Consider the following 14,856-nt stretch of genomic DNA (forward strand, 5'->3'; position numbering starts at 1 on the left):
TCTGCACTACTCATCGACTAAAAAACACCAGATTATCCTTGTTAATTACACAACATTGATTGGTTTAAATTGTGTGCAATGCTTTTGTATTTTTCCCCTTCGATTCGGGGGAAACAAATATTTTTTCGGAGTAAAGGATGGCAGAAGACACTACACTACCCAGAATCCCCATCTATCGTTTAGGACTACACCTTGTGCTCTGTTTGACAAACCCCGTTTTTTTTCACCATTCATTCCAATGGCTGGCGTCTATGTCACGTGATCTTCAAATTTCTCCCTGCAGAAAAAAAAAATGGCCGAACTTCGTTTTATTCTCGGTGGAAAATGCCAATTTTAAAGTTAGTTTGGCCATTAAAATGCATTTTGATGTAATTTGATGCGAGAAATATGAGTTGTTATTTCAGATTATGTGTGCAGTGGATGTACATGATCTTTCGTTTGCTAGTTATTATGAAGATTACTTCAGGAAATTGCGTCCATAGAATGTTTTCATTGTTACCAAGGTGGTTGCTAGGGACGCTGCTATCGATATTATTTCTGTTATGTTGTGTAACTGTTTAATGGTGTTATCTGCTACCCCCTTCCCCATCAATGTATAGTGTTGGTCCACAGCGCAAACGTATTAGTTTAACAAAATCCGCATCTAAAGATACGTTATTTTCCCCTGTGCAATTCCAGTCTCACATCATCACATCGTCATTAACAAATAAACCGAAAACATTTAAAAAAATTAAAATAATACTTTATTCCGAGTGTGCTTGCTTTTCTCTTTGAAAGTCATCACATAACGGCATTGTAATACACGGTTCGGCTGCATTAAATATTACATATCTGCCGTAGTTCTCTATTTATAGAGCCCTGATGAGAAGACTTCTAGACAAACATGAGGAACTGCCGCCAACACTGAAAACGTGACGTGGATCATAAATATATCAGCAATTAAACAACATCTTACATTTATTTTCACACAATACGTCTCTTTGCAGGATCAACACTAATTCGGCTGACTTTTATATTTGATCCAATTGGTAGATAGGCTGTATTTACACCATAAAGGTGCACAGCTGATAGAAAGGGACACCTGGTTAAAGCATGTTATTGAATTTCATTATTTTTATTATTAGATATTAATAGGATCCCTATAAAGTATATTCATTACTCGTTATTCTCTACTAATAGTTAATTAAAGACTGTATATAATGACTATTTTGCACATCCCTTTCAAGATTTCAAGATTTTCTAAGGTTGATTGACATATCATATTCACAAATGGTGTAGTTATGCAATGAATGAAAAACTTGGGTCGCAGGTTCCTCAATAGTGCATTACAAGACATCTATCAATATTTGTGCATACCTCCAGCAATGTTAACTATGTTGAAGCACTTATTTTAACTGATATTATACGTATTATACTCTTATAGGATGTATATAGATATTTCATCTCCGGCCTTCTCAGGTATTGAACAATCAATAAATAAAGAACACAGAATTATTAAATATAAAACACAGAATTTGTGTGATTATACTAAATGATTTACAAATAAACACCACTGCATATTTACAACTGTTACATATGCTGATGTAACGCAAATGTTTCCAACTTGGGATCAATAAAGTATATCTTATCTTAAGATGATCGATGGCTTATGCCATATTTGCAAAATTTGCCTCTGAACCTTGACAAGTGCATGTTACAGGCTTATCAATTAATGTAATGTAATGTAATGTTATGTTATCAATTAACAACAGGAGGGGTCACAAACATAAGACCAGCTGTTAAATAAAGCTCTTCTGACCTTAGCTGGCATGTGGGTATATATATTAATGCTGCCCATTATGGGCACAAGCAATTTTCACCCATTTATTAATTATATGTTTTAAATTTGAGTGTTTCATATCCCCTAAATCTCCAGGGATGTACACAGTATACTGGCAACTTCTTATTATGGGAAATACGAAAACGTCTTTTAAAACTACAACTCCCAGTAGAGACGTGCCATAGATAGAGAACATGTTGCGAAACACAATATTGATAGCAGCGTCCCTAGCAACAAGTAACAAGTAGTTAATAAAAGATAAAAGACATTAAGAAAAAGGCATTTTAAAAAAACTTTTAAAAGCAACACAATCTACCTGCATTGCATTACTCTAAACGTGTAATAAAGTGCTTTAACCAGTAGGTGGTTTGGGTTAAAAAGCTGTCAAGTTTACAGTGTTAACTAAATAAAATATACTGCTGTTTCTGGTTTAGTTTACGAGGGATATATTTAGTTATTGTTTTGATATTTGTAACACAAAAGCGATGGAAAAAATCCACAGCAACACAGAAAAGATGGTCTTAACATGACCCAGCGGTCGAGTAGTTAATAAAAAACAATAATATCAAAACAAAATATTACTACTAACTTTATTGTGAAATTCAAACTGAACGGTAAAAGAATAGTTTCCGGTCTATTCTGAGCCCGATCTCTGTAGATAAATAAAAATAAAGAACTACGACAAATATGTAATATATTTAATGCAGCCGAACCATTTATTACAATGCATTCATGTGATGACTTTCAAAGAGTAAAGCAAGCACTGCTGAATAAAGTATGATTTGATCTTTTACGAAACGTTTTTTTTCATATGGAATGCAGTTGGAGGTCAACCAATCACATAGCTTGAGAACTAATCACGGGGTTTGTCAAACAGAGCAGATGGTGTAGTCCTAAACGATAGCTGGAGATTCTGGGTAGTGTAGTGTCTTCTGCCATCCTTTACTCCGAAAAAATATTTGTTTCTCCGAATCGAAGGGGAAAAATACAAAAGCATTGCACACAATTTAAACCAATCAATGTTGTGTAATTAACAAGGATAATCTGGTGTTTTTTAGTCGATGAGTAGTGCAGATATCACTGTAAAATCAATCGACAGTAAGGGGAATACTTACTTCCGGGTGTACAATTCTCCGTTATCCAATGGGAATGGACGCTCACATTGCCTTTAAGGGCAGCTGACACAAACGAATGCCGTGCTTCCATGAGCGTCAAATCCCGCCGCAGATGGGAATACATTGCAATCAGTTGAAAGCTATTTGCGTCCCTTTATGAAGCTGAAGGAGCCTAGGAGCGTCACAACTGCACGCCACGGGACCCTGACCAAACGTCGCTCCTGGACGATTATGGAGTGAGAGTGTGTTGTTCAAAAAGTTCTCATACTGCCTGTGCTGCAACACCCCATGTACCATTCACATTCACAAAAATATATACAACACAATACAGGGAATGGAAAACCCCAAAAAGCATAATAGGGCCCCTTTAAGAATGGGAAATGATACAAAATGCGTATACTCTATTCCGTGTGATCAAACAACCTAAAAACAACTTAACAAAAAAGAGTGTGAGCCAGGAGACAAGCAGAGGCAGACTGATGGTAACAAGCTTTTATAGTATATTGTGTAATCAGCACAGGTGAGCTGATCCTCATGATAAGCACCAACTCTCGCCTCAGGCTGCTGCACAGAGAGGCTCTCCACATCGAGGGGGTGCGTGCCAATTACCTTAATTGCATCCACATTTCGCACCAATGCTGATAGCACATAAGCCATTTATTTTTGCCAGAATGTGTTTTATTGTTAATCTTTTTGTCAATTCATGACTAAATACGGTTTATGATGTGAATTTTGTATTACTTTAAGAAATTATTTATTTGCTTAAGTTTTTTGTAGTTTAACTTATTACATTGGTATTCCTGTCTGTTGCCTTCACTATAAAACTGCAGCAATGTTTTGATGTAGTTTCAGATCAGCACATAAACTTGATTTGCCATGAATGCAATCTATCTGCTTAACAGCCATGAATATGCAAGAGGCAACATCTGACTCCACTGGCAGTGTTTTGATTAAAATTGCACAAAATGTAAAATACATGTGCCCTGCATGGAGATTTTGAAGTGCTGTGCAACATTGCACAGTAAGAAATCTCATGCTGTGTTCTTTTGTGTAAACTGTACCATAAAACACATGCTGCACATAATCCAGTTTATGCATATTTAAAATATCTGCTCCTTTAAATAATATATGGCATTTTTCTGTAGATTATGAGACGTATCTGAAAAAATTAAGGTGTGAATAGTTCATGAATCAAGTTGATATGCCAAAATATAACAGGGATGTATTTATGTGCAGGATTTGGCGGTTCGTAAGAAGCATTTTCATAAGTTGAACTATTTTTCTTCTAACAATAAAGACTCTAAGGAAAGTGTGTTATATACTCTATATCGTTGACGCGCTTGTCATTAATCTATATTTAGGTGAACACCTTATGTTGATAAGTCTCAAATGTAGATCCTAATGATTGTCCCACTAAGACAGTTTAACACATTTTCAATTCAAATTATAATAACTTTATTATCTTTAGTTTTCTAATCACACAAACTAAACAAAAATAGCTTATGCCGCATATCACCAGGTAGCCAATCAATATAAATATATTGATTCTAATGTGTAGTTGGGTCAATAATACTGTGAATAAAGCATAAGCAGAATTGTAGTAGTGTAATCTAGAGTTATCACCGATAATATCAATCAAAACTGAATAGATTGAGTGTTGCATCGTCTCTGATCTGAGATTCATTATCAGGAGAAAAATGTGGGTGCAGTCAGTGCTTCTTCTGCAAGATAAAGGGTATATTTTTTGTCTTGTTATCAACATGTAGAAGTCTTTCAACTTTGATGCTCAAATATTCCTCCTCCCGTCGGCATGTGTTGTGTTTTAGACGATGCTGACAGTTGTCATGTTTGATTTTAGGGTATCTGTCTTTATATTCCTGTGTGAACTGAGTCTCGGCAGCAAGCGATGTCACAGACAAATGCAGTACAAACATTCACATGTCAAGTCAGACAGTATGACAAAAGAAACACTCACACACACACGCACGCACACAGAAAAACACACACACCGCCTCTGTCTCTTTCACTCTTTCTCGTCACTTTAAATTCTTGTTCATCTGGCACTGCTTCTCCGTTCTCATCTGGCGAGAATAAGAAATCACTCTTTCTTTGTGGTGGATTTTAATGTTTAATAGCTGCAGAGTTAAGTTTCATCTCAAATGTCACCACGCAACTGCAAATTAGCAGCACATAACACCAACAACAACTCCAGATGTGAACATGCATTATTTCCTCCACTTGCGTACCAGCGTGTGGCTGGTATTGTTTTCACCTTGTTAGTCTGTGACTGTGTGTCATTATAACAAAGGTGGTCTTTGAAACACCTTGCAGAAACTACCACAGAAGCCATTTTGAGTACTTTGACAGGTGTCTATGTTTCTGTTGTTGGATAGATGTGGTTAACACAATAGCTTAGAGTAAGGAGACTTTATGCCCCTGGCCTGATATGGTGCCGTGGGAAGTGTGATCCCATTGCAAGATGGTCTTTTAGTAGCTGTGATTGTAGATAATAAACAAGAAAATTAATCACATTGAGGGTACTCTATTGATAAAGGAAACCTGAAGGTGAGACATGTATTATTCATAATATCAAAGACGTGTAATAAACGTTCCCTTGTGCTGCACAATTTTTCCCTTGAGCTGATAGATTGACCAGTGTCAAGCAAGGATCACTTGCTCCACTTGTTCTTTTGAATGATAAGATTTATTGTTAAACGCTGCTGGGCTCCGTAGACAGTGAAAATCAATGAGAGCACAGCTGTAAATCTGACCAGCAGGAACCAGACCTGAAACTACAGGTCTCGCCACTTCTGTGCGGGTGAACAAGCCTCCTTAAAACCCCTTTAAATCTTCCTTCAGATTTATGTCAAAACTAGCTGTGTCATATGGTACAGACCAAATCTATTGTTTTGCCTTAGTAGCTGCTTTTGGCTACTTTTTACTGCTACCCCTACATAGAAGAGGTTATTTCTATGATTTGTTTTTAATACTCTAATCCCATTTATGTATATCCCTGATCATAGGTGTCCTGAGCTGTAAGTACAGTAGGTTATATATAACCTCGCCTGTCAAAAGACTGTCCTCATTTTCATCTTTGTTAGGGAAATAATTCTCCTAGACTCCTAGATATCTAACCTTTTTGCCCTTTGACGTGTATGACCAACCCTGACGTCTGTTATCTCCTTTAAGGAAATGGTCTGCTTCAGCCATAATGTTGTTGTTCCCATTCTGTGACCGGGCAACCCGAGGTCACAGATGGTTTATTGTTGTGGGTACACTGGGACACTTCCTTCTCTGTGTTTATGGTCTCCAAGGTGTGAAATCTTCAAGGCCATAAGTGTCAGATGCAAGTGACTCAGTGTTCCCAGCTGTTTAGGCTATCTTCTCAAATATGTTGATTACTCTCTGTGAAACCAGTTAAATGAGATAACGAGAGAGAGGCGCTCCAGAATTGACGTGGCAACTCTACCGTGAAGTCAGAACCTCTGGCTCTTGGACTTGTGATGTGAATTCTCCGGCCGAAGCTCCAAATAAACCATCAGTGTTTGACATCAAAGCTCCTGCTCTTCCCATGTCTCTTTCCTGAGTCGGTGACTCCCACTGCATTGCTACACATAAGTTTCCCTTACAATCTTATCTTTGGGACATTTTAGGCTTTGAGGAACTGTGTACAGCTGTAAAAAAAAAACTAAGACAAAGCAAACATCTTATTAAGTTTTACTATAAATAATATAGTTTGTCTGAAATGGCTCTCTATTTACAGCATGTCAATACTTTCTGTCTGTTATTTGATATCAGTGTCTGACTTCTGAGTGAGGATGACTAATTTAAAACCCTAAACATTTTGATGAAAAATAACATTGTTTTATCTTTGTATTATTGTTTTGGGGGTTAAACAGCTTAATATAATGTAAACTGACTATTAGGGATTATGTTGGGCAGTAAATAGACAAGTGTCAACCAACAGCCATGCATGCATTTTTCAAAAAGCAGTGCTTACCTAACTCCCAAGTCCACACACAAATTAAACATTAAATATATTTTGTTCAGTGATTTCCAAAAATACCACTGTGCCACAGTGCTTTGGAGATAACATGAAGAGTTCTCTGAAGGTTATATAAATACTCCCTTCAATTAAACCTGACCCATGTGACAGGTACACGTTTATAAAGTGGAATAAAGCCAAAAATCATCTGATTGTGGATTACCATTTAGAAGCCCCAAGTCATAACGGAGTCATAACTGACCATATTTGGACATAAGGGATGAACAGAAACAGCTCAAGGTGTATGACATTGATACTACCTGTCCTACAGGGAGAACTGTCTCTGAACAGTGATGTCTTGAAAAAAGCATATTCAAGTTTGTTAAATAAAAGCTGTGAGATTTGGTTACATCAAACCTTGCAGTAGCTACATCGCTCTTTCTGCTTGTGTATTACGGTAATATGTAATCTGTAAAATCTGAATGTACTGTGATCTCAATACAAAAGTCAGATATACATTTTAAAAAAAAGATGACATCATATGGGAGAAAAGGCCTACAATAACACCTGTCCAGCAGTAAAGTAGTCAATAGAGCAGAGATGGTTGTGACAGATGACTAAATCGTTTTCATTGATTGTGCGTGTGATGTCCAGCACAAAGTCTATTCTTTGCACAGCAGGGGTCCGCCTCCGTGCCTTTCTTCAGTTTGTTCTCTCGAGTGCACCTTCAAGTTTGTTATCCACAAGGACACAAGTATCGACCTTTTCATCTGACCGCGTTTTATCCCTGAGGGCAGAAAACCAGCTTGTTCTCTCTGATATCGCTTCTTAACAGCCAATGCTTGAGTGCTTTTGTGGTTAGGTATATGTTTCGTCCTTCCCATTACCCAAAGACATTTATTTGGGTTTTGCTTGTTTGTTCCAAAGGCATTTCACTGAGCTCTTAGTGGCAGCATCCAATCCCACAGGAGGCCATTACAGTCCATTCTATTTCACAATTACTGTGATCACCAGTGTAGGATGGCACAGCTTGAGGAACAGCTGGGAAGGATAAATCAAAGCTGTGAGAGCAGAGCAGGTACAGCAAATGGAGCTTCACTGTATCGTCTACCATAGATTGGGGTTTTCCTCTGTGTAATATTGCACAGGTGTAGTCATCACTCAGAGCCAAGGAGGTGTGAAATATGCAAGCAAGGAGATTTTCTGTTGTTGGCTAATGGGGGGACGTTTTTTTTCTCAATAACGACACACAAGCTCTGCTCCGAAGCTCTCGAAAAGCAGTCTTGATGCTCATTTTACCCTTTTCTTTTACAAAGTCTGTACAAGGTTACAACAAATGTTTACAAAAAATGCTTATATAATTACATGACATTCACACATTTTCACTCAGTCACTTTATTCTTCTTGGGTGGATCAGAAAAGCTATTGGATAAATGTAAATGCGTATTCTGTTGTTTTTAGCAGTGAACAAACAGGTCAACCCTCATTTGCATGTCGCTCATGAAAACCAAGGAAGATTGTCATCAGAGGCGTGGTCTGGTCAACAGAGACCCATATACAGTATGTGTCTGCTCGTGATGAAAGTGCCTATAACATCATCTGGATTTCATCAGGAAATGTAATCCTTAAAATGACAAAGGTAAATGGGGCCTATATATAATAAGGTACCTCTATTACCAATCATTCTAACATAACCAGACTACCATACTAATTAAGATAAAGTGATCAAAATAAGCTAGAATGGTCTGTTTTAAATTAGAGGACATCAAAAGACAACATTTGGGACATCTAAAATGTTTGTTCTTATCTCAATTCTGTCTCTCCTCTTTTTTTACCTGTTGCGTTTTAATAAAACGAAACAAGTTAACATTATTTGTTTGAACACATTCTCCTGAGGTTTACATTTGCTGCATCTTGTATCATACGTAATTCTGAAGAGTAACACTCTTGAAGCCAAAGTGATATCTTTGAGGGTTTGCACACTAGAGAAGACATTTATTGTAAAATAACCAAGACACACATTTTCACACTGTTTGAGTGTGAACCAGTTCACTTAGCTTTAATCTAAAGGTTAAAGGAAAGACTACTTCATAAGACGAGAAATAAAATGACTTTCCCTTTGCCAGGGGAATACTTGTGGAGTGTTTCATCTGTGTGTTCAGGAAGCTCTGTCAAAACACACTTAGCTTTCTGTGGGGATGTACTTGTTAAAGCCATTCTGCCATTGGTTTAATGTTAAGCTGGAGAAGTGTATGGTTTTCTGGAAATGTTGGTCAGTTTAGTTTAACTTTACTACTCAAAGCATCCTTATATCTTAACAAGGATAGGTTTCCTGGCAGTAATGCTTGGGGCATGACCTTCATTCCCCGCATTAAGTGCTCAGATTTACCTCGTTTCCATTAGTGCTTAACCGCTTGCTGTGCTAACCTCCATGCATGATCCACATGGGAGTTGTGGGCTTGGATGAATGGATAGAGGAGTAGGTCCCTTGAAAAATGATGATATGCTAGTAATCAAAACGGCTTTCTACATCTACTGCATATATATATATATATATAGGCACACCATCTCCAAAAATACTCAGCAATCAAATATTTAAAAATCAGGCTTACTGACGGGATATGTTTGCGCACACTCCCAGTATCCACTTCATTTTATCCGGTACACTTACCCATTTATGCAAACAGCTCACGCCTGTAGACAATGAGTTACTTATAAATAAAACAAAAATATAAAGAATGCAGACAGGGCTGAGAGCTTCGGTGATGGTCCGACTGAACTTTGGATTAGGCTGGATGTGGCTTTGAATGAAGGATAAGGTTGTTGACAGTGTGGTTGGATTGAAAAAGAATAAGATAAATCAGCAGATATTTGATGATAGAGGTGAAACTTTCATACATATTATTGTCCTGGTCTGATATTCAATGCTATTAATACATGGTAAAGCCTCAAAGACAATTACTTTATTTTTCCATTATTGTTTGGTTTGAAGGTGACTGTATCAGCAGCACTACAGCTAAGTATGGTGATTATTATGTATTTTAAAATGGTACAACTCGAACAAATATCTATACAACATTTCAATTATATTTAGATTTCTGTTCATTTACGTGTAGTTTTGTTATGGCTTCTTATCAATAGTTGTCCAAACCGTCTCGATAATGCATGTATGTTGAAAGAAAACTCTGATGTATGTGTGTGAAATTATTTATTGTTTTATATGTTTGAGTTTTTCTTCTTTGTTTGTTGTCATTGTGTATGTCTTGAAATGTTTTATTAGTAGCTGTTGGGATGTAACTTGTAGGGGAGATGGGATGGTTAACCACACCTGCTCTCATAGGCATAAAAATAGATGTGATGTCTATTTGAATTATGAAGATCCAACAGAAATCCTAATATTGTCCTCTTCAATACGTTCATGGTTTTCAATCACTATGCCAGAGGAACATATTACTCTTTTTATATGAATCTTTTCATAACAGAAGACGAAATGTTGTACAAAAGTGAATGAAAGGTCTTGATGACATGTTGTAGCAGAAGGAATCCACTGTGACTGAGTGGTGTGTGTGTGTGTGTGTGTGTGTGTGTGTGTGTTTGTGTGTGTGTGTGTGTGTGTGTGTGTGTGTGTGTGTGTGTGTGTGTGTGTGTGTGTGTGTGTGTGTGTGTGTGTGTGTGTGTGTGTGTGTGTGTGTGTGTGTGTGTGTGTGTGTGTGTGTGTGTGTGTGTGTAGGGGGGGGGGGACCCAGGTTGCTGGACTTCATGCATGCCTGTCTGCCTCCATCATGCTCATGTGAACAGCAGGCGCTCCACGGGTTGTGTCATGTCTTTATTCTCCACCAGGGGCCAATGAACGTAGAGCAGCAGAATGCTTTCTAAACAGTGTTTTCCCCTCACAAAGACTGTCTTTGTGCATTAGCCTGTGTGTACATGAGAGAGTGAGAGAGAGAGAGAGAGAGAGAAGGACTGAAAGTGAGCAAATGAGCGAGCAAGAGAGTTCCTGTGTATGCGAGCGCTCGACATTCCTCCGATGTATTTTTAGCATTGTTTTTCAACATCAGCAGAGTCTGTTTTCTAGTCGAGCGTGGTACGGGTCTCTCATGCATTTCACAATCATATCCCCTGCTTTCAAGACACACACACACCCACACACACAAACACAAATAATACTTTCTCACAAACACATGAAGGCATTTTGTTGCTTTCTACTTTAGTGGCCAACATTAACAGAGAACTGATTGTCCAAGCAATAAATCATTTTCACTTCCACATCTAAAATATTTATTCCATGTTAATCAAGCACTGCTCCCTAAATACAAACACACAGTCAGCGGGGTGTGAGATTAGAGTAGGACCCTTCACAATTCTTGTAGCCATTTGCTAATGATATCGTGATGCTGCTACCTCTCATTTCTTTTAATATAGCACTCACACTTGCTAATGTGTGACCAATAGGCAAACAATCTGGCGTGCAATGATTGGTGGAAAAGCCGAGATTTGCTTCCCTGTTAAGTGGTTTGTTTTTATCGGGTTTAAATGACTTCTCATCTTTTAGCAATTAAACACTGTGAAAACATCATCACTATGCAAGCGAGTATGTGAGGCTACAACATGCTACACTGAACAATAACCTACAAATAAATACACATATTCTTTGGCCTCAAATAAGTCCGTTTTAAAGGAGACACTTTGCCCATTTTCAGGTTCGTATTTTGGGGTGCTCCGATTGGCTTAAAGAAAGCATGGCGCTCCTTTGCAAGGGTAGTTCTTGATGGTCAGAAAAGAGATAGGGAGCAATATATTCTAATAAGATGTACCTGACATACAGTAGGAAGCAGAGCCAAATATGAATGACTTGTTCTTTTCTGACAGGCATCCTATAAAACACTGACTGGGTTGTCTTTTTCTTTTGGGTTCTTTGGCAGTCCAAATACAAAAATGTCTGCACGCAAGCACTAAAAAAAAAAAAAAAATGATAATGTCCCCTACAAATTATTGGAAGTAGGATCAGTAACACGTAAAAAGTGCAATTTTAACTGTAACATTTAACTAAGGTTGCAGTGTACATTAGGTCATAGCCACATCCTTAGTAGCCAATGATGGATAAAGCAACACCTGAAATAAACACCAGATTTGAAATGTCTCACTTGTCTCCACATAGCATCTTTTCAAATGCAGCTTGACTAAAAGTGCCAAAATTGAAATGTATTCGAACTTTTCTACTTTTCCTCATCCCTTCTTAGATCCCAGTGATGACGGGGGCCTTCATGGACTCCTCGCCCAATGACGACTACAGCGGCGAGCATTCACTCTTCAACTCCTCGGCCAGCGTGCACGCCGCAGCCTCCGCCGCCTCGGTACACGGCCAGCAGGACGAGTCGCAGTCCATGTCCAGCGATGCCATCTGGCTGTGGATCGCCATCATCGCCACCATTGGAAACATTGTGGTGGTTGGCGTTGTCTATGCCTTCACTTTCTGATGAACATATGCTAAGAAAGACAAACACGCACACAAACACATCCTGCTTTCTCCAGATCTCTGGGCCACCTGAGCGGAGCCTCTCTTCATGCCTCTCTCTCTCTTTCTCTTTTTCTCTCTGCCCCTGCACTTGGTTTTTGGATCAGTTTAAGCCCCTGAGGGTGTGGAAATTGTGATACTAGACAATGACATATACACTACTATATTTCTTTTTCAGAGAGAAAGATGGGACTTGGCTGCAATCGTCCCAACCAAGCAATTTTGGATGCTACAACTGGAGAAGAAGCTTTTGTGTTCAACAGCTCTTCAGTTAAAAGCAAGAAACATCAACCTGTGCTCTCAACAAAAAATCAAAGCAATGTGGGTTTTTTCTTTGCCCAAGTTTGTTTCCATGTTTCTCCTCAGACAGCACCCTCATTTAAAATACAGAGATGAGAATGGAGATATGGGGCTTAAGATGCAGGTTGATCCAGGCCATCGTAAACATCCTCCAGATATAGTTGCTTTTGCAATTCAGGCCAGTGCTGTTAAATTATGCGGCTGAGCAGAGATACTGAATGTTGAAACATTTTGAAGTGCTGGGATTATTTTCATTCAGACAGCCCAGGACATCAGAGCTCATTTAAGGACTAATTTGTAGATGGTGTGGACAATAATCATCAGTGTATATAGTATCTAAACACTTTTACTGACAGGAAACAACGAAAAAAACACATTTAAAATCCCATCATCATCTCTAAATGGCTAACTCTATATATACAATGAATCATTACTTTATGATAATGGTCGTATTGTCAACTACTTACAGGATTAATCACTAGGGAATATTAGGAAATCTAATTGTATTGTCATGGTCTGTTCAGTCATTTAGATATTATCTACAGATGATAATAAAATACAATTTAAAGCACAAATTGAATCGTAAGAGGATGTAGCCTACTAAACTTATTGCACCTTATTATTTTTGTGTAGTTGTTTTTACAGTAAAGTACAGCTTATAAAGGTATTTCTTATCAATCAGAAGTAATACTGTCAACAGGGCAGATGTGAAGAATTGGTAAATGTATTTATTCAGAATCAATTTAACACTGAACAGATCTGTAGTGAACTGTGATCTATGTATGCTAACGTGAGTAGAGAAAAGGATGTCTCAATTGGAAATCAAATGTTGTCACGTATTAAGCTAAACCTATAAATTCGTCCAGTGAATCAAATGTCTCCATGGCAACTCATACACCAACAACTTTACTCTGAGACTATCAAGTATTAACCTGCAGGCACAGTTGCAATTTATTCTGCTTATTCTGAGAATGTGTGCTTAGTTTTCACTGTTTTATTTCAATTTTTCAAGAAAGTAAGCTACATTAGGAGAACTGATCAAAAAGTTAAAGTTAATTTAGTTTTTTCAAATGTGAATTTAAAGTCAGTTAGTAGTTTTCTTTTTGACAAAGAGAGAGAAATAGAAAGAGAGCACTCTCTTTTTTCAGTAAACTTATATTACTTCTGGGATTTATGGAATAACATCAATATGCTTTATATGAAACAATACGAACTTGTCCTGTGAACACCATACTGTACATGTCCAAATGTTCATACACTGCGATTACAATGCTAGCTTACTGTATCAACTGTACCAATGTAAGGAGACATTCAGACACACTCTGTTATTATGAGTATACTTCTACAATGTTCAGAGAAGGACTTTTCAAGCCTGTTATTTTTAATAAATGGTTGATGTAGAAATGTATTTAGACATGTTGTAAACCGCGTACACAATGCTCCTTTTGTAAAGATATATGCTATTATTAAAGTTTCTCTAATAATGCACTTTATTTTTACTCTGTCGACAGAAGATGCATTCCCCTTGACCTTAAGTGTCAAGTGAAGAATGATTCACTGGAAACATTGTTGGATAAATACAAACCTGTGGCTTTGTGCACATGCTTGATCGTGCGAGAAGGTGTTTTAGGTCCATCTTGTCTCCGCTTGAATCTGCTGGCAATGTTCCCGGTGAAGCTAACACACTGACAGACATCAGCAGTCGATGCTGAATCATCAGGTGATGTTGATGCTTTGCGAAGATGGTGCCATCTTTCATTTTGACGCAGGCACATATTTTTGGGAAACCACTGCCCTGCACCCCTCCGTCTCTCTTCTTCATACTCTTATTTCTGAACCAACAGACTGTGTGGGAAGTAAAGACACTTACAAACAAATCATACAATATTAAAAGAAAGGTTATTTGCAAAAAGAAATGCTACAGGGGTTTTCTAAATGCAGTTAATATCCTACAGTTTGAAATCATTATAGCTCAAATTAATTTACTTGATGAAGTGAGCTAACCATCTTACTGCAACAACAAAACTAGAAAAAGAGTCTACTGCCATGTCCGTGGCTTTATGAGTCTTTACTTGCATGCTAACATTTGGTAAGTAGTAAACACAAAGGACAGCTAAGGTTG

The 14,856-nt window shown here is 37.8% G+C and overlaps 1 protein-coding gene across 1 annotated transcript in view; it reads left to right on the plus strand.

Annotated features, from left to right (window-relative positions):
• The window catches only part of LOC307046632 (uncharacterized protein C14orf132), a 26,149-nt gene extending 11,931 nt beyond the window's left edge, over positions 1 to 14,218 (plus strand). The window contains exon 2 of the mRNA XM_079693093.1: positions 12,160 to 14,218. Within this exon, the coding sequence (XP_079549219.1) occupies positions 12,160 to 12,396 (237 nt within the window). The 3' untranslated portion in view covers positions 12,397 to 14,218. The remainder of the gene's footprint in view (positions 1 to 12,159) is intronic.
• Positions 14,219 to 14,856: the final 638 nt, after the last annotated feature.

The sequence above is a fragment of the Notothenia rossii genome (assembly GCF_949606895.1).
Source record: "Notothenia rossii genome assembly, chromosome: 7".
NCBI classification, from domain to species: domain Eukaryota; kingdom Metazoa; phylum Chordata; class Actinopteri; order Perciformes; family Nototheniidae; genus Notothenia; species Notothenia rossii.